The sequence below is a fragment of the Malus domestica genome, chromosome 06 (genome assembly GCF_042453785.1).
Source record: "Malus domestica chromosome 06, GDT2T_hap1".
NCBI classification, from domain to species: domain Eukaryota; kingdom Viridiplantae; phylum Streptophyta; class Magnoliopsida; order Rosales; family Rosaceae; genus Malus; species Malus domestica.
The window spans coordinates 18,903,738-18,931,155 of NC_091666.1; the positions used below are offsets into that span (position 1 = coordinate 18,903,738).

At 36.8% G+C, this 27,418-nt stretch overlaps 2 protein-coding genes across 8 annotated transcripts; one reads left to right on the forward strand and one right to left on the reverse strand.

Moving 5' to 3' along the window:
* The first annotated feature begins 469 nt into the window (after nt 1-469).
* On the forward strand, nt 470-3,502 carry LOC103446664 (probable glutathione peroxidase 8). The gene is made up of 7 exons (XM_008385795.4): nt 470-781; nt 1,252-1,340; nt 2,034-2,110; nt 2,223-2,284; nt 2,611-2,729; nt 3,017-3,184; nt 3,305-3,502. The coding sequence occupies exons 1-7, from the start codon at nt 739-741 to the stop codon at nt 3,335-3,337; spliced, it is 591 nt and encodes a 196-aa protein (XP_008384017.2). The 5' UTR covers nt 470-738; the 3' UTR covers nt 3,338-3,502.
* A 557-nt stretch (nt 3,503-4,059) lies between these two features.
* On the reverse strand, nt 4,060-9,696 carry LOC103446629 (AT-hook motif nuclear-localized protein 5). 7 transcript variants are annotated; one of them, XM_070823989.1, is made up of 7 exons: nt 9,375-9,508; nt 8,492-9,000; nt 7,935-8,002; nt 7,101-7,232; nt 5,693-5,770; nt 4,796-4,954; nt 4,060-4,587 (listed from the first exon to the last, which is right to left on the reverse strand). In XM_070823989.1, the coding sequence occupies exons 2-7, from the start codon at nt 8,952-8,954 to the stop codon at nt 4,360-4,362; spliced, it is 1,128 nt and encodes a 375-aa protein (XP_070680090.1). In that variant the 5' UTR covers nt 8,955-9,000; nt 9,375-9,508; the 3' UTR covers nt 4,060-4,359. The 7 variants fall into 7 exon arrangements, with proteins under 7 accessions (XP_070680090.1, XP_017190769.1, XP_070680089.1 ...); XM_017335280.3 differs by lacking the exon at nt 5,693-5,770 and having other exon boundaries at nt 9,375-9,615; XM_070823988.1 differs by having other exon boundaries at nt 8,492-9,615.
* Nucleotides 9,697-27,418: the final 17,722 nt, after the last annotated feature.

Below are 27,418 nucleotides of genomic sequence, written 5' to 3' on the forward strand. Positions count from 1 at the left end.
CTTCTAGATCCAACAGAATTTCTACTTCTAGTTTACACAATTATTAGAATTCCATCCTTAGTTTTTTAACAATTTTGCAAATGAAGAGAGGAAAAAACTCTAAAATTGTGTTTGGATGAGGAAATTTAAGATTCCTAAGAAATTTTAAAATGATAGAATTTTATTTTCTAAAATTTGTAAATTTTCTTGTTTTAGTTAAACTAAAAGTATAATGGAATTTGAACACATAAATTTTTATTTTTAAACTCTCACTCGTAGAAATTTGGAAATAACACATACTTATATAGAATTTAAACTCGGGAATAGAAGTCTCAAGTTCCAAGTATTTTTACACGAAGAAATTCTAAATTTCTTTGTCTATGAATCCAAATGATAAAATTTATGTACGTCAATTTATAAATTCTGGTTTTTGTCAAAATTCCATGTTTATTTTATTCATTATAAAAGTCCAAGTTTATTTTATTCATTCTAAACATGTGTAAAGCAGCATGCAAAACTAAACAACGTCCACCGTTCTAAGGAAAAAGAATGGCTGAACTACCATCGTTATTTCATCTCCACCGTCAGGAAAGGGGAACCACCACTCCACTCTGAATTGCATCTCCATCATAATTTCAAGCACTAAAGAGCTGATTTCGTAGAAAGCATCACTTAAGGGATTCTTGCTGATTTTGTGGTGTGGAGTTGATTTCCAACATCCCCTTCTGTCGATCTTATTTCTCGTTGGCCATATCTTCCATGGGAAACAAGATTTCTGGTTGCTTTACAGCAATTCCCCGAGGCAAGATAAAGCTTCTGTTCTTTTTTTCTTTTTTTTTTACCCTAATTTAGTTTTGTACAGAACTTGCTATGGTTGTGCAATTTTCGTTCACATTTTATCTTGGGTGCAAAAGTTGCATTTAATCATTTAACCTGTGTTTTTACTTTTCATTTACCCTAATGTGCCAATGTTGCAGTTTTCGCCAGTAATCTTTAGGGGTTTTTTTTTTTTTTTTTTTTTTTTTTTTTTGTTAAATGATACTCCAACTACTCTAAACGGAAAGGGAGATTTCAAGCGCACTACCATGCATCAACCCAAAATAAACATGCGATATTTTAAACTGCTCTATAGCTTTTTCTGAAATGTAGAACAAGCGTAGCGTTGTTAAGTAGTGAGTGTGCTGCTACAATCAACCCAAAATAAGAACGTGAAAGTGACAGGCATAGTTCATGTGTTCCTTAATTTGGCTGGTTTGTGACTTTTACTAGCAGGTGGTACTTCAGAGTTGGGACCAGATTGTAAAACGATAAGCCAACCCAATGAGTTCCCAACTGGAACAATTTACGAATACACTGTCAAGGTAAACAAGCCTATCTTCAATTAGTTTTTGCATTTCTCCTCTCTCTGTCTGGCTGGTTAATATCAGTACTGGTCGTTTAGTTCACGGAATAGGTTCTTTGGGAAGAAAACTCCCATGTCTATTGTCAGGAGATGGGAATGGAAAATTTTGATTTCGTGTTTGGAAACGCTGGGAAATGGAAAATTTTGATGTCGCCATTTCTCCCGTTCCTATGTTTGTTTTACAAAGTAGTGGGAATCAAAATTTGTTCTGTTTTTCAATAATAACGTTCTATCAGGTCGGTATTTTAATTACAAGTAGTGTAAATTAGTCAAAAAATAATGCTTGCTCTTCAAAATGATGGGAAAAAAATTCTTGAGGGAAGCCAGTTGATATGAAATTCATGCTCATGTGAAAGTTAATACCCATGCAGCAGGTATCACATTCTCAAGAGTGTATTTACCAGACATGAAAATGGTATCTTGTACCTACTCCCAGCTGTGCTCTAATACACGTATTCAACGCCAAATGTTCTTCAAACTGTAAATATAGTAAAAGGTAGATAGTTTCGAAAATATGTGATTGCGTTGAATGTGTTCTTTCTCTCTAGCTGTACAAATCCATAAACGAAATTCATATGTTGGATAGAAGTAGTTTTATTGTATCTTGATTTATAGTTCATCTGATGGTTGCTAATTTATATGTTTTGTGCAGGATGTTAAAGGAAAGGATGTGAATCTTAGCATGTACCGGGGAAAGGTTCTAGTGATTGTTAATGTTGCTTCCCAATGGTATTCCTTATAATCACCTTTCTGGCATTTTTTTCGTTCTTCGTAATATTTTAACCAAAAAAATGCAAAGTTCTTTGTTGATTGTTGATTTTCGTTTCACTGATTTGCGCAGTGGATTGACGGATGAAAACTACACGGAGTTTAATCAACTATATCAAAAGTATAAAGATAAAGGTATGGATTCTGAGCTGCTGTTATTTTTTCATGCCCGCCATTTTAATAACCATTAAAAAATTTAACTGTAACAATCAGGTTTCTAGAAAATTTAGTCTTCAGCTGCCATCGATCGATGAAGCTTTTTTTCTTCTAGTAATTAAATTTATACTGTTTTGCTTCTGCAACAGTCTAATTTATGAGAAGAACAAGAATTCCCTCAGTTTTGTAATATGAAAAAACATTTTCATCATAAACTCAATTACTAGGTCAAAAGGTTACTGAAATATTTCTATTTTTCTCTTTACTTCTTCTCCTTTGTATGATGTACCGGGGGTGCGGCGCAGGCTTGGAGATTCTGGCATTTCCGTGTAACCAGTTTGCTGCTCAGGAACCAGGAAGTAATGAACAGATTCAAGAGTTTGCCTGCACTCGTTTCAAAACAGCATTCCCAATTTTTAACAAGGTAGATTCAGAATCGAAACACTAGGTTATGTTGCATCTGCTTTCCAAAAGTGTAAACATATTAGACTTTTAGGCAAGCCAGAAGATTGTTCGACTGGATGCCTCATGCATTGTCTTTGTAAAACGACGAACAACTGCATTGTAACTATGTGCATGCTAACAAACTTAAACTTCTAGAATTTCATATAACTCCCGTTAGGAATTTTGCAGGTTAAGAGTTTTAGATGTGTTCTTGGACGTTGTAATTATTGCACACTTTTAAATTTACCATTTTTGTTCTTGTTTTAGATTGAAGTAAACGGGTTTAATACTGCTCCGTTGTACAAGTTCTTGAAGTTAGGCAAATGGGGATTCTTCGATGACGATATCCAGTGGAACTTTGCTAAGTTTCTTGTTGACAAGCAGGGGAAACCTGTCGGTCGTTATTACCCAACAACTTCACCCCTTAGCCTTCAGGTGAAAACCTGGACGTCGAATTCTCAAATATAATGTTATGCTGCTTCTGTTGTTTATTGCAGTGATCATCGGTAGGTTTTGTCAAGTACTCAGCTGTTTAACATCGTATTATTTTTGCAGCATGACATAAACAGGCTATTGGAAGCCTCATGAATACTGTGAGATGCAAAGGCGTTAACCCGAGGGTGCTCCCCGCCAGATTCACTAATTGAACAAAATGATTTCTGTTCTTTGTTTGATGATTGACATTGTTCCGAACCATCTTTGACAGTGACCTGTGATACAAAAACTCACTAGCTTCATCTAGTTTCCTTTAAATCTTGTAAAACCTGGTCTGTTAATTGGTTGTTAGGAGTTTAAAGACGCTAATTTCGTGGACACATTTTTTGAAGAAAATGCCCGTCTGCTGGCATTCACGAAATAAAGGTCCGATATGGTCACGCCACCATCGCCTAACTCACACCTGTTTGAGCAGACGGGGGACGAGCATTCTTCGCTGTGCTTTATGTTTTTCCGATCAATACAAGCACTGTTGTCCCCAAAACACTCCCTTACGATCATAGTTTAACAAAAGTGGTAAACATCCTAATGGTTCCAGATTGGTACACATGGAACCACATATCAAGATACCAAACAAATCAAAGACAATAGCAGGGCCGTCATTAGAAGGGGCTATAATCACTTCTGAGGCTATAATAGCTTTTCCCAAAAGTGATTATGTCCCTATTAATGAATCACTACCAACAAGCCCCGAACAGAACAGGAGATGCTCCATCACCATGATAGCAAAACACAAGTTGCTCTGAAGATTGTACAAAAAGAAAGAGAAGCTCATTCATCCATACATGTGCGGCATACAATTCTGCAAATTGTGATTTTGAAATGGTTACGAACTTCAAAAGGACTTTTGATTCAATAGGAAGTTTCCACCTAAAAGCCAAAAGAATATCTTGCTACAGATGAGTATCTTAACCTCCACACTACTTGAAACTTCCTCAATGGGTGAATTATGTCACCGAAACATCTCCCAGAGTAATGGATTTTGTTACAGACTATGTTAGCATAAACTTGTTTAACCGCCGGTGGGTGAAGGGTCGTCAAGTTACCCTTCTCACAGATGCAGTTCATTTACAACAACACATATACAAAACCGGCATGTCTGTTGCAGCGTATCTTCATCCGCGAGTCAAGTCAATACCAGTGTGGCCATTTCTCAAATCAACTTGCCGCGATCCAGGCCAAATGCCTGCACCGGAGGGATTATAATTTTGAGTAGGTGGGGCACTGCTTGGTAGAGCCAATTTCTCGCTATGCTGTGGCTCGGAATTCTCATCGCTATTGGGACCAGCCACTTGCTTGTTCTTGGTCTTCGAGCTACCATATACAAAACTGCAAAGCACAACCTGCAACAACACATGAATCGGATCTTCAATAGGCATCTGCATTCCTTCACTACAATTAGAACTGATAAAAGTGCTTCTAAGATCATCCGATGCTAGACAAATATCAAATGTCACGACATGTGTGCAAGTGCAGACAACCAGCAGGAAATAAAACATTAGCATTCAGCCTAGAAACGTTGAACAAATTACTGAGCAGTAAACAAAATACCTGCACTGGAGTTGCTGCAATAAGCACTGCGACAGCACCACCAATGACATGACCATTAGGATTAGAAAGGGAAACACTTATTCCCCCTGTTCGATTGCGAGGTCCACCATCCTCGGCAACTAAGTACGAACCTGACAAGCATAATATCTGGAACCGACCCTGCAGAGCCACATAAACAATCAAGTTAAAGGGAGAAAATAAGCTAATTATTGCAAAAACTGGACTTGCAAAAGTAAGTGCATTTTTATGAGCAATGATTCACTATTTCAGCGCTGAATACTGTGATAGACAATTTACTTGATAAAGTTAAGAACACATTTCTGGGAAGAATATGTAAACCTTTTGAGCTGCTCCAGAATGGAACAACTAAAAGAGAAATGTTGATACTCTTTGAGATGGAAGTAGGCATCCCAGCCTACTTAAAACCTGGATAGTATCAGGGATTCTGAACTAATTACTGTCAGAGTAACAATGTTTAACCTGCTTCTAACAGTTAACCCCACTCATAATGGCACCTTTTCTCCTCTTACTAATAAGCATTGACCAATCCACTGAACTATATTACGTTCGGCCACTAAGAAGGGTTGGCAACAGCCTCAACGGCAATCACCATAAGCATCTCCTGATTCTACCATCTGATTATCTGGCGATCTCACTGAGACTTGCAGCTGTTACAGCCACCATCAACCCATTAAATCATCAAACAGTAAGAGTGTGCTGTCATATGTGGACATCTACAATTTACAAGACCCTTTGACAAATCCTTCTACATCTAACTAAGCATGCAAGCAACCTTCCCCGAGGCAGATTTAAATTGCCTGCCTCAAAAACCATGAACATCACAGTATAGATTAAAACCCCAAACCGTAAACAAATGTTAAGAGTTTTTTTCCTTACCATCCTCCAATGTTGCACGGATAAAGGTACAGATGGGGATATCCAGTACCATACGGTACACGCTAGCACGGCATATCTCTAAAAAAATAAGGATACGATATGGAAATTAAACTAATATATATTTTTAAAACTATATTCCACAGGGTTCATATGTCATTATATACGTTCAATAACAAAAGAGTGAAGCATTCATGTTTATCTTTTAACATTAATAAAATAACTCACTGCTCAGTATTTATGATTTTTGAGAATGGTCCCCACCAATCCCAGGAACGGAATGATTATCCCTGTCCGATGGGTCTACATCCATCTCTAAATGTCCCGGTGACTCTACCAAATCCACAAGAACAACGGAATTTAGAAACTACAACAACCCAAATTCCTAACTTAATTAAGTCAAGATTAATATTTTATCTTGACCGTATGCTAGGAGTACAAGTATCCTATAGTCAACACCACAAAAAGTCAATGATACTCCAAATGGAGTATCTGATGCGTATCGGAAGGTATCATGAGGGTGTAGGCATCCGATACTCACCCTTGTCCAAATTTGAAGTATTGGTGCAACATAGACATTCTCCAAACAGACTCCCTGCCTCCTAGCCCACTTCATTTATCTCCTTTTCATGCTATTCTTTCGTTAGTTCTAATTCTACTGGTGGCCCGAAGGCCGTGTTGGCACATTGTATACCATTACCAACTGTTTTTCTGCCCCATATGTATTTGATAAGTAGTTAATTACTGCACTAGTTTCCCTTTCCCATCAGCTATTTGAACCAAACATAGTGCTCAAACTATTAAAAGAAAATGAAATGCACTATAACTATAACCAATCACAAATTTACACAATGAGCGACAGCTCTTAGCAATCATAAACATTATAATGCTCAACAACTGAACTACAGTTACAACTTACGGTATTTGCACGAAATGATTTAAACAAATAGAAGAAAATTTGCAGCTTCCTATCCTAGTTTTGGAATAGAAATTCTAACTGAGATATGGTCCTATATAGAAGGAAAAGGAACTAAAATGGAATTATTTCTTCTGCTGATACGTACTTAATTACTGCCCTAATTTCTCATTAGGAACTAAAAATGTTCAAATTTTTACAGAAAATGAGATGTACTATACATATAACCAACCACAAACTTACACAATGAGCCTGGAAGTGGACAGCTCTTTGCGATCATAAACGTTACAACACTTCACTAACTCAACTAAGTTGCCAACTTTGGTATTTGCAAGAAATGTTTTTATAAATAAGAAACATGTGGCATCATATCCCACTTTTGAATTGGAATTATCCATAATTTAGATATAGTCCAACATAGAAGGAAAAGTATCTAAAATGGAATTCTTTCTTACGCGCCATAACACGCAAAATTAAAGAGAAAATTGAGTTAACCTCATATGTGACACTGACACCAGTAGATGCAGGCTCGCGTAGAGTTACAGAAGACACTGCACCATTTCCAGACAATATGCATAGCGCCCTTGGTCTCTGTTGTGCGAATAACAATAATTTTGCTGCAATGTCCTATTGAAAAACAATAAGGAAAAATGTTTAACTGAGGCAGGAGTTCATATGCATTTAAGCAATAAATCAACAGATAACTATCATTCAAAAGCAAGTTCAAGACAATGACATAAAGACCTTCACCAATAACCAGACACTACAGAAATCAGTAAGGAAACAGTAGACAGACAAGTGTTGCATGCATATAGAGTAGCCTGACTTGCGTGTGTTTTTTCAAATGTACGTACTATGTATCTTGACTTTCTGGAATCCTAGTGATATGGCCATTCAACTGATATTTACATGTTCTAACTTCTAATAATTCCGACCGGGCTTTAACATAATAATAGGTAAAGCATTATGCAAAATTATAATAGTGTAGCTCTATAGATTTATGATCCATAAACATACACTTCAATATTCTAAAAACTATTTGGTCAGAAGCTTCTAGTTGGTTATCTGAAGCAAGCCTAATAGGGGCCGGTAAGAATGATCAGTGCCCATTTCTGGTATTCATCTGTTTTCTTTTCCTTATGCATGAATTTAAGAGCTTATGCAGGTTGAAATCATAATTAAACAAAGACAATAAACAACGACAACCTCCAGTGTCCTCACGGAAGGACTGTTGAGCACAACACATTGGAGCAACTCCATTGTTAGAGCACAAAATGTTTGTGACATCAATTCTTAGTATCTTACTAATATGAGCGGTGTCTAGCATACCTCTCCAACTCCAATGGTGATAACATGGGGTGCAAAAGCTAATCCAGCCGAAGTGTTCATCCAATCTCCTATGAAAACAGTTTAAAACGTCAAAGACATAGTAAGAATAAGCCGCCCTTATAAAACATGTGAGAAATAGAAAAACTTGAACTGGAAAATTACAAACGTCTAACCACAACGATAAAAAAAAATAAAAAATCAAGTGTAGCGTACATAAAACAACTATAACACCAGAATCCATGACTGTTACTTCTACATGCATCTCTGCTTCTGACATCTTTAGATGTTTGTGCTAAAAACAGTCGTTTGTTAGTGAGCACCTCAAGGACATTACTCGTAATTTACAAAATGGGGGAAGTTTACTAACATAAGCAGAATTGGCATGAATTAACCACCATTTATAGAAATTGAATGAACGAAATTGATAAGAAAATGCTAAACAATAATGGGCCACTACATGCTAGCCAACTAAATTTAGAAAAATTGATAAAATTAGAACCGGAAGCAAACAAAAGTAAGACATAAAAAGGGGTGTTAGCAATTGCACAGAGATTTACCAAGAGCAGCCAACTGTTGCTTCCTACCACTCCCAGGTGGCCTCCCTCTACTACGTTTCGGGGTCGGACTGGTTGAACCCGGTGTAGGAGTAGGTGTTGCCGACATGGGAGACAACCCCAGAGAAACTGACCCATCGGGGACATACTTCCGGGGCCTCCCTCTTTTCTTCTTTACAGGCTGAGCTGAAGGCGCTCCGGGAGTGACATTCATGGTACTGCCATGATGTTCAAAATTGGGTCTTGAAGGCTCCACTGAGAACGTTGATCCCACAGAGCTGACCCTCACATTGGACTGAGGTTGGATGAGGGTGTTTGAGATGGACCTGAACCCAAGTGCAGCATGGTGAAGTCCGCCACCGCCGCCAGCCTGTGATCCAGGTATAGACCCACCAACCCCTCCTCCCCTACTGATGTAGTATGAAGCTGACCCACCAGACAATCCCATTGCTTCCCTCCCATCCATGCATTTACTAAGAGATTTGTCACTAAAAACCTCAACTCTTTGTCACCTAAAGATTGTTTCTACAACCCTCTTAGTCAATTTTACAGAAAACAGAAAATTCAAACAAAATGGGGGAAACGTTATAACATTATTTTCAAAAACCAAAAAAAAAAAAAAAAGAGGGGAAATAAATCCCCTTTAACCCTAAATCTTCAAAATACAAAAACAGAGTGAGCTTATAAAAAAGGGTTTTGCTTTAAGTTCCAGAAAAATCTAAAAACCCTAAAAAGTTCGGACCTTTACCCACAGAAACAAGTAACCAAGTGACTGCAGAACCTGAACATTAGGACCCCTACAGACCCATCACACAAAATATCCAGCAAAAACCAAAATGTAGAAAATCCGGAGCTCAGGGGGCTACAGAGAAGCAAGAATAACAACCTGGCAGCTCTTGAGCGACTGCCTCAGACCCAGCAACAGAACAAAACCCTAGATTTGAAGTCTAGGGTTTGGACTGGAAAATGCAGGAGGTGGAAAAGGGGAAAAAAAGGAGGGAGGAAAAGACAAAGGGAAAGGGGTTGGGGAGAAAAAAAAATGAAATGAAAATTTGAGCTTCTGAATGAAGTTGTGTGTGTGTGAGAGAGTTTTGTGTGTGAACAGTGAACTACTAACTGAGCAGGACAGAGAGAGAGGGAGAGTACTTTGACCTTTTTCTTTAATCTGATCCGGTGAGTGAGGCCTGACGGGAGGTGTGGTGGGGTGTAAGACCTAGTTTGGGAGTGAGGTGCTTAAAAAAAAAACACCGATGAAAAAAAGTTGTGAGGGTTTTAGGTGTTTGGTAAACTGAAAAAAAAATGGCTTTATTTTGGAAGCTGCTATGAGAATAAGCTGAAATCAAAGGAAAAAGCTGAAGCTGCTATTTGCAGCTTTGGAAAAATGGCTTTTTTTTCAAAGCACACGGAGCTACAGTGCTTCTTTAATGAAAAGACCCACTATTTGACTGCTTTTTTTTCCAAAAGCACTTTTATAAAAAAGTTTACCAAACACTCTGCTGATTTATTTCACAGCCGCTTATTCTCACAGCACAGCCGCTTATTTTCACAACAGCTTTTTTTCAAAGCACAGCAATACCAAACCAGCCCTAAGTATCTCTGACCATACGAAAGGAAAGACTTAGGGCTGGTTTGGTATTGCTATGCTTTGAAAAAAAACTGCTGTGAGAATAAGCGGTTGTGCTGTGAGAATAAGCGGCTGTGAAATAAATCAGCAAAGTGTTTGGTAAACTTTTTTGTAAAAGTGCTTTTGGAAAAAAAAAGCAGTCTGATAGTGGATCTTTTCATTAAAAGAGCATTGTAGTTCTATGTGCTTTGAAAAAAAGCCAGTTTTCCAAAGCTACAAATTGTAGCTTCAGCTTTTTCCTTTGATTTCAGCTTATTCTCACAGCAGCTTCCAAAATAAGCCATTTTTTTTAAGTTTACCAAACACCAAAAACACTCCCAGCTTTTTTTCATAAGAGCTTTTTTTAAAATCACCTCAACCCCAAACTGGGGCTTAGACCTAGTTTGGGAGTGAGGTGCTTAAAAAAAAGCACCCATGAAAAAAAGCTGTGAGGGTTTTAGGTGTTTGGTAAACTGAAAAAAAATGGCTTATTTTGGAAGCTGCTGTGAGAATAAGCTGAAATCAAAGGAAAAAGCTGAAGCTGCTATTTGCAGCTTTGGAAAACTGACTTTTTTTCAAAGCACACGGAGCTACAGTGTTTCTTTAATGAAAAGACCCACTATTAGACTGTTTTTTTTTCCAAAAGCACTTTTACAAAAAAGTTTACCAAACACTCTGCTGATTTATTTCACAGCCGCTTATTCTCACAGCACAACCGCTTATTCTCACAGCAGCTTTTTTTCAAAGCACAGCAATACCAAACCAACCCTTATTGCCATTGGACAGACGGACCCCTACCCGAGTACCAACCTAGATGTCCTCATCAGATTGCCCTTTCTTAGGGCATAGAGTCCTTCAGGGCCTCCATGACCCACATTCCTCCCCCTCTCTTACTTCTCTCTTTTGGTCTTGGTCTTGGTATCTTCGCTGGGTTAAGTCATCTTCAATCAAAAGAGGGCCAAAAAGTATGTTTTAGCCCTCTGAACTTCTAACAAATTAATATTTTAATAAACAGTTCAAGGTCATATTTCTTATTATCTCTAATCGAGGGTCAAAGAGTTATAGTGCTCGTTTTAGCCCTGTTACAAAAAATCATTTCCAACCAAGGACCAAAGGGCCATAAAGCCAAACATAATTAACTATTTAAAATAAATTGTGAAAACATTTACTTCATCGTAGTAATTGGCATCGTTTTCATGTCTACTTGCGGCCATTAACAGTTTTATGTTAAATTAATTTTTTTAATTTAAGTATCCAATTACTAGTACAACTTAGTTTGAGATAGGTACATGTATAAATGCACATTTACCATCTCTAATAGGAAGCTTATATTTGGGGCACCCATTATAGTTGTCCCACATCGGCCGTGGAAGAGAATTGAGCAAACAAAAGCTTGCATGTGTGGCGCCCATTATATTTGTCCCACATCAGCTGCAAGAGAGATTTTGGCAAGCAAACATGCTTATAAAAGTTTGGCTTGCATGTGTGGCACCCCAATATTGAACTAATCAGCTTTTTGGGCCTATAATTAAATATTTTTATAAAAATTTGGCCCAAAAAAAATATTCAAATATAGCAGTTAGCCGTTGCATTCAAATTTCTGGCCCGCCCCAGGGTTGGCTAGTTGGGTTAGGCCAACTGATTGGCCCCTTGGTCATTTTTTGTTCAGTGGGGCCCACGAGCCCTTTGGCCTATCCCTCGGTTGGAGACGATTTTCGAGCTATTTTCGACCCTCTAACCCTCTGGACCCTTCGGTTAGAAATGGCCTTAGGTTCATCAAATTGGTATTCTGATGTCAACAGTGCTAGGAACCAAAAAAGTAATATTTCACTTATTGGAACGAGCTGGAATTTGGTTGAGAAAGAGTTTTTTCGAGCCACTAATTGTGACAACCCGTCCCTAAAATTTCGTTTTTATTTATTTTTAATCGAGGGAATTGACAAAAATGTCTAGAGGCAAAGATTTTGATTTCTATTGACCATCGTCTAGAATAACGTATGACTTATTCTTTTGAGGTATTTGCGTAATACTCGATGGTACGAATGTATAAGCGAAAGTCGTTTGCGAGTCCGAATTATAACGGTATAGTTACGAACGTTTGAAATTTGTTACCTACATTTCAGATTACTATATTATTGAACTCTCACCTTGTGGGAAAGAAGCCAATCAACTTCAAGGATAGAAAATAGGGACCAATTAAATGAGAAAAAATATATATAAATAAAAAAAAATAACCTTTCCACCAATTAGGAGAGGAGAAATGGAAGCTCTCAGCCTTCCCTTCCCCTTCCCGTTGCCATACATATGCAGAAAACCCGGCTTCGACTCGGGGTGGTTTTTCGGCGGTCCTCCACCATTTTTCAAGCAGGTTTCACCCCTTCATCACCTGCAACCTCTTCCACACCCTTCCCTCTACCATCTCCATCTATATTTAAGGGTTTTTAGGTTCGAACCCGTGAGGAACTTCACTGGAGCACCGAAGGTGCTCGACGGCGATTTCTCCTTTCCGGCGAGTTTCACCACCCATTACCATCCTTAATCAACTCCCCTTGGACTCGGGAACAAGACCCAACCAGTTGTAGGGACGTTGGAACGCCGAGAAAGGAGAATCGAAGAGCACCCATTCTAGGGTTTCCGACAGATTTGAGTGAAATTGGAGCTCTTCACGGCCTAATTGGCCTTAGTCACAAGCGACGATTGTTCGTGACATCTCGATATTCGTGCTAGGGAGTCATGGCGCGAATCTCAGGTGAGTGGGTCCTTTCTTTTCTATCGTATATATGTATGTATATATATATATGATTGATAATTCCATAAACGGTTATAAATTGATTATTGCATATAATTACTGTGAATGCTTTGATGTACTAATGTGAACTACAAATGGCTTGATCCTTGTTTAGGGTACGTAGACAGTCTAACGAGACGTTAGATGCAGCCATACAATAAATGAGACTTAAGACAATAGCCTTGTTTAGGGAATTGAGCAATGTAAGAGACATTGGTGGAAAATGTGAGGTTTAACCTTATGATTTAGTGGTTAAATGTTGGTCATAAATCAATGTGTGAATAATCAACAATTTGAAATAAGGAAACGTAAGTAATAATAATTCATTAAACTAGTGTCTAGTTGGGCTTATCACCAATAATTATTCCCGAAAATAAATAGTTCGGGAGTAGGGTGTTATAGCTTATGCAATTTTTTACGCCATTATGTGTGTGTATATATATATGTTTATGTATACAATTGAAAATGCTATAACATGTTTGAGTATAAGATTGCATCAGGGTTTATCTATATGTATATTACCTGCACATAATTATTGTGAATGCTTGAAGTGCAAAGGTGAACGCAAGACACCCAGGTAAGTTTAGGTGAGTTTATGGTATTAGTTGAAATGATGGAGTTATGGCATGACTACATGCATATTTTAGGCAACTCTGACCTTGTCGTACAGGTTGCAATGATAGGCAACTCCGACACTATCGTACGGATTGCCCATGAGTCGTACATGTTACATTGAGATGCATTGAGAGCTCATAAACCTGCACCCCGATGTTAGTGCTCCCACCCGTGGCCAGGGCACAGTCCTTCACGTAATGTTCACCTCCCGCACCTTACGCTTACCTTGGATCCAAGGTAGGTGCACAGTTATGTCGTACATACCACTTTAGGTGGTTCCGACTCATAGGTGACCCGCGATTATTCACACAGTCTTCACGTGATCGTAGCACTTGACCGTATTTATTTACACCCAGTCCTGTCATACATACCACTTTAGGTGGTTCCGACCAAGGAAGAAAATATCGGTAATATCGGAAATATCGGTAGTCCGAAAACACGGAAATATCGGGATAATATCGATATCGATAAAAATTACATGGAAACCACGGAAATTGTAAGAAAAACTTGGAAATTTTTATTGCAACTTTGCAGGATGTTTATTTAGTCAATTATCTATTAGTTTATCACAAAAAATTGGAAGGAAATGCATTGCATGATGGATTTAACATTATCAAGTTGATTATATAGCGAGCTGGCAAACATTGTGAGTGTAGAAAATATGTAGTAATTAATGAAAGAAGTTTAAACACACCATAATCATTTATATATAATGAATTAGTACAATATTTTACATTTTATACATTGCATGATATTAACAATTTAATGCTCATTTGTACAACTAAATATATGCAACTCGACAAGATTTAGACATGAGTGAGTGAGAAACAAAAAAAAGAGGGGCACATAAGATCTAAGAGAGGAATTTTAGGAGAATTTAGACATAGTCATGAAGAAATGAATCACAAAAAGATAGATATGCGAGATTAGAAATGCAACACGTGAGGGATTTGCAAATGACTGCTTAAAATGAGTCATTAACAAATTTCTTTTACATATCTTTGTAATGTTCATGTGATACATTTCTAATTCCTCCTATTTAACTTTGTGTGACAGATTTCTTCTTCATTTGCCTAAAATGCATGCCTTGTAGTTTGGGAGTCTCTCACCCAAACATACATGTAGTATTGGGTGTGGTAACTATTTGTAATAACTTTTTATAGTGGGAACTCAACTTCCTTTAATATGCAAGCATATATGCTCCAGATCCATGAAGAAAACTAAGGTTTCAACCCCAAAATTAATTGGCAATAAGAGTTATGACACAACTCCTAATAAACTTTGTGAGGAATTTCTTAATTAACTCTCCGATTTGGAACTTTTCTTACATCCATGCAGTAAGATGAGGAAAAAAGAACGTTGCTTCTAGTAAAAATTCCTTAGTTTTATAACATCATACAAGATTAGAACCATTACCAACACAAGCTGAGCATCATTACTAACAAAACAAATATTTATCATATTTTGTATTGACAACTTATTATCTTGGTGATCAATGATGAAATTATAGTAAAAAGAAAGAGGGAAGGAACTGACCTGAATCGTAAGCAGCATCATAATAACCCTTCCTAATTTGAGCTAGCATTTGCAGTAAGTAATGGTTACAATATAAACCTGGCATGATAATAACCCTTCCCACATCGGCCTTGCAATAGAACTGAGCAAGCAAACAGTTCTATAAAAGCTAGTTTGCATCCCACATCGGCTATGCAATAGAAGTGAGCAAGCAAACAGGTCTATAAAACCCACATTCCAAAGCTGATGGAGGCATTCTTTTCTCGGTTTTTTGGCTAAGATCAGATGTGGTATCTGTTCTTGTGTTGGAAATATGTCCTGAAAGTCAATCTTTGGAAGAAACCTTTCAGGACAAATGAAACGATGTATGGATGAATCTTATACATCGAATGGCAAAGACACGAATTAGGACTATCTCAATTAACGATATATGTCCTAAATAGTGTATCCATGGACAATGGATCGATTGAAGAAGTAATCTAATGATGTTAGACTACAGAGACCTTCTTCACATAACCATTGTGTCCAAAAGGTTCCTAGTCATTGGATTGTCGGAGGGAAACTGACAATACTTAGACCGGTACATACTGTGTCCGCTTCAAATGGAATGATGGAAAGTCTCATCCCATTCGTGTTGTGACACTAAGACAAGTATGTAGGTGCTCATTAAGAGAATGAGTTCACTGAACGCAATCGAACGAGAGTACTTGCATGGAGGTCTACTCACATGTCAAGCAAGTAACTCTAATGGTTGGAATAATGTAAGTAGTCCTTTGACCTGAGGCATCGTCGTTGTCTTGTGGCTAAGTACTTAATCTTTGATTATGTCAAAGTCACCCCATTCGCGGATGTCCACGGCATAATTAGGGTTAAGCCACTTAGTCATGAAGGCAAGTGAATGCGCAACAAGGAATCTCTAATCCTCGATTAGAGAGGAAAAATACTCTAAGATATGATTCGGGAATCTTCGGCCGAAGTATCGAGCGTAATAAAGGAAAGCGTTCCTATACGACTCAATTGAATCATATAAGAAGGAATAATCACATTAGGGGTTTGACATAATATATCCATACCCTAGTAATGTGATTGAGAGTATTGTTTTAGAGAAGGATCGAATTACATTGTAATTCCAACTGAATAGGTTCTCCGAACAACTTCTACATTAGCTTGGGTATCTATGACATATGGTTAGATGTCACTCATAGCTTGTGAGTTCTTCTAGATGATTAAATGTAGTCATCAAAGAGGAAAGGTGAATTAAAATGAAGTTTTAATTCACTATGTGATTGGATTAAATATAATCAATTGAATTAATGTCAATCACCTCACTGCCTTGCTAATTAGAACCTAAAATGATTGTACACCGATACACTCTTGTAGTGAGTAATTAATGGATGATGGAAATAATTAATTGGATTAATTAAGTGTTGTGATTAATTTAGAAAGTCTAAAGAAATCATAAAAGCGATAAAAGATCGTTTTGGGCTTAAAGAAACGTTCGGGTTTAATTGGGCCCATTGGGCCTAAACCTATTGGGCTTTTATTCAAGCATAGGATGACTTGAAATAATAAAAGCCCAAAGCCCAAACCAAACACTATAGGGCCGGCCACTTAAAGGGTTTGGGAGAGATATTTAGTCAAGTTGTTGACTAGGTTTCTTTTGTCTATATAAGGAACTTTATAGCACTAAGTTCATTAGGGTTTTTGTGTGTTTAAAACAACAAAGAGGCAAAAGAAATATCTCTCTAAAACACTACAAAGGCCGGCCACCTTGGGGGTGTTTTTACTAACACATCTTTCACCCTTTTGGTTATTCCTCCATCCATCTCACTACACTAGTGGGTGTGGATCTTTAGAGGTCTTCTCCTTTGGAGACTTAAGGAGAACCTTGGAGCACTCTTACTAACAAAGTGGAGGAGGCAAGGAGGGAGGCTAGGCTCAAGGACTTCAAGGAGCAAAGGGCTTGGAGGTGGTCCATCCTTGGTCTAAAATCAAGATCAAGAGGTATAGATCTATTCCTTGACTTTGTTCTTAAGTTAAATGTTTTGATGCATTATATATAAACCTATGAACCTTGAAGGGGATTTGCATGACTGTTGCTTTGATATTATTTGATAAATTGCTTCCGTTGCTCATGTATATAAATTTTGAATTGTATATGCATGCTAGTCATTTAGTAATCTCATGTGTTAAGCTCATAATTTTCCCTTCATCTTGTTAGTTTAATATTTTCAGTATTTTTGAAGTATTTCGCGATATTATCAGTAATATCGTGATATTATCGGTAATATCGCGATATTATCGATAATATCGCGATATTATCGGTAATATCGCGATATTTTGACGAAAACTTCTTGGATACCTATTAAGATATCGGTGAAGCAAAAAACCGATAATATCGGCGAAATATCGCCGATATTATCGATATTTAAATCCTTGGTTCCGACTCATGTGCATGTATACTTATTGGGTTATAGATTCAGTCGTACATGTCACTATAGGTGACTCCTACTTATGAGCTAGCATATGTAATGAGATATGGATAAGTCATACATGTCATTATAGGTGACTCTGACTTATTAGCTAGCATTGATTGATGAGATATGGTTGTAGTCGTACAGGTCACCATAGGTGACTCCGACTGGCGTGCTAGTATGGGTTATTAAGCACTTGATTATTTATATTGCTAATGAGATGATGTGATGTGGTATACTTCTAGATTTAATATTAGTATACTTTTGATTTCATGTTTATCCGTAATATGATTTTTTGGAAGCTAAACAGGTGTTACGGTGAAGGATTATATCGTTTAGAAGGTCTTTATTAAAGCTTTATTTTTTGGCCACTCACTCTAGTTTTTATCCCTCCAGGTCTAGTAGCAGAGCTTTTATATCGACGAGGATTCATGGCAAGTTTTGGTATTGGAGATTTCTTTCGAGGGTATGATTCTTAATCCACTCTACTGTACTTACTTATATTCTAACGTCATGTGTGAAGTGGGTTCATTTCTGCTCACCAGGGCACTCTGGTTTTTTTTAGGCACTCTTAGGTTTGAATTTATTCACATTTTTCCACATCATCATACTTTATGGCTTCGTCACCTTCTGGGTGTCGTCCAGCACAGCTCGATTCGGAGTCCTAGTGGACATTCCAGGTCGGGGTGTGTCACTAATACAAGATCGTAGTGGTTTTTTGAGCCACTAACATAGGATTGTGCAAAAAGCTTAAATATGATTTATTTTAATGATTTAGAACACCACGATGATGATAAATATATTAAACGATATTTTAATGTTATTCTCGTAACACAACATCTAGATAAATGTGGCATTGGCTCTCAGTCAGTTAGTTTAAAAAGAAACTAATGAGTGATTAGCGTGGTCAATAAAATGTTGATTGTTGAGTTATCGGTCTAAAATTAAAAACAAGAACATGTATTCAAGTTTAAACTATAGAAGTAGGAGCAACAACCATGACTCACATGACACCCACCTTAGTTTTGGTACATGACACGACCTATTATGCCGTTGCCAATATGTTGAATTATCGACTAGCTCTTAGCCTAACAATATTTCTCTTTTGGATACAAAAAAAGTAACAAGTTCGAATTCTTAGTCTCATTGTTTATACTTTATTAACAAGAGATATCCAACCATGGTACTAGACTAATGTACAAGGAAAAAATATTGTCCCTTAAAATAAAGCATAATGTTTATACAATTTATTCCTTCAAAGATAAATTCATATTCTATTCCAATAGCAAAAAACACACAGGAAGAATCCACGTGAAACGACTATTCGAAAATCAACTTTGGCACTTTGCAAGTCTTTAGGGCCCTATGGAACTTTGAAATTTCCAACCATGAAGTATTACGAAACCATTTGGGCACTCCACGAGCCCCGTATGAAAATAGTATCGAGGTGTGATATCAAGCAAACGGGCACAAACTCTGGTGGACACCATTTATGTTCAGAGGCGTCCACATTATAAGTTGAACATCCAATCACCTAAGGATGATGCAGAACAAATGAGTTAAATCCTCGTCATTGGAAACTGCACATTGGTATCGTTTTCCATAAACGTAATTCCACATATATACTTACATTTTCAAACTCAAGATGTTTGAGATTGGGCGATATCTTGAGTAGATGTGTGAGTGATTGTGTTGACTTTAAAAATTACAAGGCCTACGTCGCATCCATACAGAGTAACTGTTGAGCTAACTAAGTTTATTTGTGGTTGATTATTAATGTGGATATGCTAACTCACAACGAAGCTCGGTCGAACGAATAAGACGAATGTGGTGGTAGGAAGATAAAACGCATTGCTAGCTTCTAACCGAACGAATTCGGTTGAGGAACGAACACCTCGGCCTAAGGTTCTACACCGAGCGACAAGCGTAACTCTCGTTTTTGTCACAAGGTTTCTTCCCTCCAAGTTGGTGCAGAATAAAAATATTAAAGCCTATAAAAGATCAGGGTTTTTTCTAAGGAAAACTAATGAAAAGGACTTGAAAACTTTGAGTTTTAATGATAAGGACAAAATAAAGGCTAAAGTGAATAGTACCAGGATTGACTTTTTAGTGTACAAATGTGGTTTTTCGTTAAAGTGAACAGTACCAGGTGCTTTTCGTTAAAGTTCCTTTTTTTCTATTATGCACTTGAACATGGTATATATACTTTTAGAGGTTTAGACAGTTAGATTCTCAAAAACATTTTTATCAAAAAAAAAAAAAAAAAAAAAGATTTTCACCCTCTGTTGCTGATGTATCGTGTATGTTCACAACATGTACCCATATATATAACGGGAGCACACCAAAATAGGTGAAGCTTTTAATATTCCTAGCATAGCCCTCCCTAAATAAAATATTTTAATTTAAAGAAAATTCAAAAATTGAAAATTAAAAATAAATATTAAAAAATAAGATATGAAAAAGCAAGTTGCCGCACAATGAGAGGCTAGTAATTTCGAAAGAGATTCTTTTAGCCATTTTATTTTTTGTTTTGTTCTAGATATAAAAACTTTTGAAATGATTAAAAGCAATCTTTGATAATCAATTTTTTTTAATTGCGTTTGACATTATAAACATAAAAAGCACTCCGCGGAAGCAAATTTTAGATAAACACTTCCAAGAGTAATAAGTTTTTCTCGAATTTTTAATAAATTGCTTAACATGTTTTTTAATATTGTTTATAAAACAGAAATTGTTTCAAGCAGTTCAAAACGAAAAACAAAATATGTTAAAAGCTAAAATAAATTAATGTCAATGTCAAAGTAATTAAAAGCATTCACTCATACACTTAGTAACCTAAACAACAATGTAATTTTGCTGGTTTAATAATAGCATCTCCAATGAGTTAACAAATTTCAATCTTTGAAAAGTGTCATTTGCTAACCGATAATGGCCAAGTGAAAGAACTCTACTTTTCTGGCGAATTTGTTGGTAATTTACCAGGGCAGATGAGGCACACAGATTTCGTGCAAAGTCATAGATTAAAATTTTGAATTTCAATATTGTGGTACATAATTAGTAGGAAATGAATCATCTCCGAATTCCTTTTATCTAATCCACCAAATTAAGGGATTTGGATCCTTGAAATAATCAGTGTACCCGATTCAAGTCCCTTGGCAGCAAGTGTCGTACAATACAAATTCTGGAAGGACAAAATTGGAGTCACCGTCATCAGTCAAGACTGTCGGTATCTTCACCAAATATTTCATCCATGAGAAGAGTTCTGTTTGGACTGAAATTATGCATTATTGTGTTTATTCAAGGCCCAATTACTCCTTTTTTTTTTTTTAACTAAAGGCAATGATGAGTATTTATTGTGAATAGAATAACAGCGAGCAAGCCTGAAGATTTCAAAAGTATTTTACATGTGGCATTGTCGGTGGCAAAACTCTCTTTCACGCTAGACAAAGTTAATTCAATCGGTTTTCATAGAAGTGTTTTCATATGGCATTTTGGCAGTTTTAGGAGGATAAAAGCTCTAAGTTGCAATAAAAATTCTTCTCCTCTGACAACAATCACATTAGCAATTGGGAATATCATGATTAATCTTAAAAGGAAAAGGCTTAAACTCTTTAAAAGACAACAAAAACATTGAAAATAAGCACACTCAACTCACAACACATCAAGACTTTAAAGCTCTGCAACCTACTTTTTCCAAATTCCTTTGGTAATTCGACAACTTTGCAATTGCATTTACGATTAAAGTTCTGCTACATTGCCTGTAGTATCCATTTCCTGTATTAAAACATCATTTCAAAACACTTTAGTTACTAGCAAGAACTTGCATGAATAGGTTTAAACTTCAAATGATTGCTTGTAATTCTCATTTCCTTTTAAGTTATTATTTTGTTGTTGAATATTTGATAAATGGTTAACTTCATTTCCTTCATGTTTTTCATTTTCATATAATTTGTCATACATTCTTTGATTATATTTATATGGAAATGCAAAGCTGAGTTGTAGACATGTAAATTCCAGTAAAATAAATGTTCGTCAACACATTGAATTTCAACATGTGAGGCTTACGTGACATATACCATGTGTTTCACAAATTGTACACATGATTGATGACTCAACAAAACCAGACAATTCATCACAAGTCAACACTTAGCGGAAAATAATTATTTGGTTTTAATTTAAATTGAAATAAAATAAAAAGGCCAAATTGGGGAAGATTGATTTATTTGATTTTTTTTTTATTTAAATCAAATATTGATTGATGGAGGCAAATCATGAACCAAGCCACAAATCAAGTTTAGGTTCTTTTGTCAATTCGTCAACCGCACAATCAAGCCCAAGTTCAATTGTAGCCAAGGCTTGGAGAGCCTATAAATACGAGACTCCAAGATAGAGGAAAGGGGTCTAGAAAATCATTCTCACACCCAGATGCTGAAGCTCTGAAGTCCCTCCAAACTCCCAAATTTCCAAACTCTCAAACACTCAGAAGACTCGGAAAACTCTCTGCGTTCTTATTCGTTCTTGAGAAGAATCATCAAGCACCACTACACATGCTCATTCTTCCATCGTCGTAAGCCAAAACCTTGAGGCGTTTGTTCATTCGAGATTAAGTCATCGCGACTTTCGGATCAACAACACTACATTTTTCATCTTCGAAGATCGAATCACAGCATTCAAGTTTGTGAAGATCGAATCACAGCATTCAAGTTTGTAAAGAGATTGTAACTAAACTCATTAATACAAAGGCAATAACTTTGTATGTACATGTATTCTTGTCTAATTTGTCATAGGAAATTCGCATTTACATGAGTTGAACCAAAATCCACTCACTTTGTGGTTATCAATTGGCAAACACAAAGAAAGAATTTGAAGTTTTACATAACATGGTATAGAAAAGAACTTAACATATGTTTTAACGCCTCTATGGTACAATATCTTGATTAGAAGCTCAGTTTACTTGTGGCACAAGTTAACAATCTAACAATAACATCATTTTACCTTTCTATTGTCTTAGCCCAATAACGGTGCACCTGACAATAACAAATAACTCATTTAAAGAGTCTGATGCCTACTCAAGGCATTCAAAGGATTTTTAAACTGAAAAAGAGTACCAACACTCGCAGAGGGATTGTGATGCCAGCAAGTTCGATCACAGCTTCACTAACTTAAGAAAGTCTTGAGTTTGTTTTCCAATAGGGTCAATGATTTTAGAACCTCACAAATTCTTTTTTTATTTTTATGATAATATACACACGAAGAAGGTAGTAGAGTATATCATAAGTGATGTCCTAATACAATCACTATCATGAACGAGTTCAGCTTCCTGTTCACATAATCTAGGTACCCCTGACTAACGATGAAATGTGATATTACCAGATTCATCATATTACCAGACTAAATAATTTTGCAAGGCTATATACACCAACCATCAATGTAAAGCCCTCGTCCCACTACGTATGCTTTAAGCCTTCAAGTTTTCTTGTCTTAGAAAGGTCATCAATGAAAAGCCTCATTTTCACAGCCTAAAAATAAAGACTAGCAAATCTTGATAAAAAAATAAAGAAAGATGAGAGAGTACGTTTAGGCGACGAGAGGGTATCCAACAATGAAGCCGAGGAGAGAAAGCTCAGAAATCTGCATACAGAAGCAGAAGCAATTATAACTCTGACTCGGGAATTAACGTTAACCAAGGTTTTCAAACAAACTTACAGGAATGACATATGTTGATGCACAAAATCAGCAAGATTTTGAAACAACGTAAAGTATCAAGTTTATGACCTTCACTTTGTTGCTCCGGTCACTTAGTGAGGATAATACGTAAAGAGATAGAGATAGGGAAGCAAACACAAGATATACGTAGTTCACCTTAAGTTTGGCTACGTCCACGGAGTAGAGGAGTTCTCATTAATAGTGAAGGGTTAGCACAAATACATAGGATGAAGGTATGAAGTTGACCGGTGCTTAATAGTTTCGAGATTGGTACAAACAACATCAATAATGTAATATCAAGTATGACATTTGAAATGTTTGCATGCTTGGTTATATGCTTGTCATACCTAGAAACCTAATGATATTGAATACTTGGGTACGACCATGAGAACCAAAGTTGCTAAGCTCATGAGAAGTTCATCACCAATCACAAAGAAAAACCAAATGCATATCAATATTTTTTAGGCAACAACTAACTGCACATAGCGTAATTCCTGGACTTGCACTCTAAAAATTACTTTATGGGTATTTTTGTTACACTGGACTACTTTGCCATATTGGGTTATTTTGAGTTACTCCAAGTTAGGGGTGGGTTCAAAAAACTGAAAACCGAAAAAACCCGAAAACCGAACCAAACTAAAACAAAAAAAACCGAACTGGACGAAAAAACCAAACCGAATTGAAAAAACCGAACCGAACCGAATTCTTTTGGTTCGGTTTCGGTTTTAGTGATCTAGAAACCGAACCGAACCGAATTAATTAAATTAGTTTTTTTATTTAATTATTTGTTTTGGGTATTATTTTCTAAACCCAATTTGTAAGTTAAAATGTGCTAAACCTAATGTGTTGCCAAACTTTAAGCTCAAAATATTAGAAAAGGCCTATAAAAACTCTAAACCCTAACCTATTATTTCTCCACCATATAAGGTTCCAGAACCAAACCTCCTCCTAAAGTACCTACATCCATCTCCATAGCACTGTCTACTTCTGCCCCAGCTTTCTTTTCCAAACCTACTCTCATATAACATGTAACAAAATCCATAAACATTTATTTCGGGTAGATTACTTGCGTAATTTGTGATGGAAAAAAATCCAACACACACTAAATAAATCCACCCACGCATTACTTTTACTAATCAAGTTGTCAACATGCAGTTACAAGAAAACAGCCCTGATCTTTGAACAACATCATAAAATTTAACTTTTCTAAGTCATTTGTACGATTTTTGTGTTGTGAGGTTGTTAGTTTGGACTTTGGAAGACTTGATTGATGATTTTAGTTCAACTTTAAATATTTATTTTCATTGTCTTTGATTCTAGTTAGAATGCTTATGTTATGATTGTGTTGGAGATGTTAAATTTAAAATTTCAATGTTTTTCATTTTTTGAAAAGAAAAAAAAAACAAAAAACCGAAACCGAACTAAAAAAAAATGAACCGAACCGAAATTTCGGTTTGGTTTCGGTTTTGGCAAAAAACAGAACCGATTTGAACCAAATCCACCCCTACTCCAAGTTGTATCAAACAGAATGTGTATTTGACAACCTTACTAAGTGGACTCGTGCCTCACCAAGTCTTTTTATCTTGACCTTGTTAACCTAAGGGGTCTAAAAAGAACTAACCCAACCTTCGTAAGTGAACCATAATTTGAACATTTTCCGGAGGAAAGTATTGCATTACCTCAAAGGAGATGCAATCTAGTTATGAAGGTCCAAAACGGCTACGCCCACGTACTAGTCGCCGACGTCCAAACCCAACAACCGCCCGCGTTCCAAAGCAATTTGTCCAAAATATATAAGGAAATTCAGTGTGGCATTTCGTCCAACAGGGTCAACTGATTTGTGATGGAGTGCCAGTTTCACCTAAACTCACTGGGGACTTGTGAAAAAGAGAAGTTAAAATGGGTCGGACCGGAACACAAAGATATAGTGGACCATCGGGTTGGATTATATTCTGACTGCAGGCTGGCCCAACCCATTAAATTTTCAGGGGTTTTGCCAAAATACAAAAAACAAGAAACCTGTTTTAATGGCCCGTTTACTCTTTCAATCCGTTTTCGAAAGTTTTACAATTCTAAAACCCTTGGTGATGGGGCGAGTCGGATCGGGATGCCAACGCCATAACTGTCATGCCGGTTATGGCTGTGGGTCTGTTGTTCCAGTTTTTGTGTCTCTTTTTTAATTATTTAATACGTATTCCACCCATTAACTCAGAAGTACTGCTGTTAATCAATAAAATAATAATAATAATAACAAAAACTACAAGACCACAGAACATAGCAGCCACCCAAATCCCTCACACAATTCCGGTGGCCAGCACTCCTTACCGTCCACTACCCCTCATTCGTCTCCTCACCGAAGTCCACCACCACTTAAGCCACATCCAAGTTCTAACCTTCAACCACCACCACCACCACCTCTTCATCTCTGTCCTCCTCTCCTTGATCACTCGTCAATTTTGAGTTTGATAATTGTGGTTTATGATTTTCAATTCTAATAGTTTTTCAACCTAATTTCTTTCTTCTTTAATGCATAAGAGACATGAATAACCCATCTTTCAATTTTATTGTTCTATGGGAAGGGGTGCGGGGAATATTGTATCCATTTTCGGAATAAAAAATATGGGGCAACAAGGGCACAATGATTGACATTTGAGGATAAGTAATATGTGAGTAAGAAGTAGCAGAGTAGCCTATAGGAGTGGACTGGTGTGGTGGATTGTGGTAGTGGAATGAGTTCCTTGGATGGGAGGGGATGAAGGAGGACATTGGTGGTGGCCGTGGCTGCTGATGTTGTATGTTGGTTTACGTGGATGGACACATGTCAAGCAATTAAGGAGTAAATACAAAGGAGACAAAAATGTGGAAAGTAAACCCGCAGCCGTCGGTATTAGGGAGCTCCTTTATGTATTTTGGAACCATTAAGTTTTATTAAAATATTTTATTCTCTATTAAAGTAATAAAAAAAAATTGTTTAAATGATATTGTGTTTGACAGAAGCCCCCAACACAATTCCTGCTTCACCGCCGACGCCTTCCTCTCCAATTAAGGTCAGTATGCAACTTACTTGCTCTTCCTTCTTTTCCTTCTCCACTCTAGCTCACTACCCCCTCCTCAAATCACCTTTCTTCCCTCCCATCTGGTCTCTCACCTTCCCCCACCTTACTTCTTTCTAGCCCCTCTCTTCCCTCCCATAATTTATGGTACCCAATCCCTTCTTCTCAAATTTTATAATTTATTTATAAGGAAAACTAACGAAAAGTCCAAAAAAACTTATCTTTTAACGAAAAGCCTTTTTAAAGGTATAGTGAATAGTGCCAGTTAAAGGTAAAAATATGGTTTTTCTTTAAAACTGAACAGTATTGGGAGTGTTTTGTTAAAACTCCCTTATTTATATTCCTGTTTTCGATAACCTTTTTAATTTCTAGTTTCTTTGAGCTTGTCTCAGATCTGGGCTTTTATGCACCTTTCTTCCTCTATTGCTTCTTCCCCCATCGTCAATCTTTCATCTTTGACCTTTGCTACTCGGCCTACCGTATGTCTCTCATTGGCGGTGCACTTTGGTGTTGGATGGTTGTTAAAGTGCTTTTAGCATTAATTGGTAGGATTATGAGAGCACTTTTTGCATGGGTGACTCATTCACCCTCATCTTCCATTCATCTAGTTTGGTCATGGGTTCTTCCTCTTCTTGGTGGTGGGGGATCTCAGCTGCTGTGATGGAGGTAACAGTCGTTTAGATCTAGGGTGGTGGTTGTTGTGAGCTTGCTCTTTTTGGGCATCTATGTTGCAATTCCTTTTGAACTATGATTGTATTTGGACCGTCTTTGGGCTTTCTATTTCATGTAATAGTTTTTTAATTAATGAGAGTTTCTAGTTTGACAAAAAAAAAGGTAAATTACATAAAACTACCTCAACTATTGGGCCAAAAACAGTTTCAACCTCATCTTTAAAACATTGCAATGTCATACCTTAATGTATGAATTTATTACAATGTCTTTATCAGTTTGTTTGTCAATTTTTCTATTAAATACTGATGTGGCTTATATTGGGTCCCACTCCATCCCAACTGGAGTTCCACATTGTACCGCCACGTAGTTTTCTTGCCAAAAAAATTCCACTTCATTTTTTTTAATTTGAAATTTTGAACACTATTTTTTTCCAGCCAAAATTGTTCCACGTCAGCTAAAAAAATATTTAAAGGGTTCAATTTTGAAAGATAATACAACCTAAAA

Coding starts and splice junctions, on each gene's coding strand:
- LOC103446629 (XM_070823988.1), bottom strand. CDS start 8,954: ATGGATGGGAGGGAAGCAATGGGATTGTCTGGTGGGTCAGCTTCATAC. Junction 4,955..5,692: donor CCGTGCAACATTGGAGGATG/GTAAGGAAAAAA, acceptor GTGGCTCTGCAG/GGTCGGTTCCAGATATTATG. Junction 4,588..4,795: donor TTGCAGCAACTCCAGTGCAG/GTATTTTGTTTA, acceptor GTGTTGTTGCAG/GTTGTGCTTTGCAGTTTTGT.
- LOC103446664 (XM_008385795.4), top strand. CDS start 739: ATGGGAAACAAGATTTCTGGTTGCTTTACAGCAATTCCCCGAG. Junction 782..1,251: donor CTTTACAGCAATTCCCCGAG/GCAAGATAAAGC, acceptor TTTTACTAGCAG/GTGGTACTTCAGAGTTGGGA. Junction 2,111..2,222: donor GTTAATGTTGCTTCCCAATG/GTATTCCTTATA, acceptor TGATTTGCGCAG/TGGATTGACGGATGAAAACT.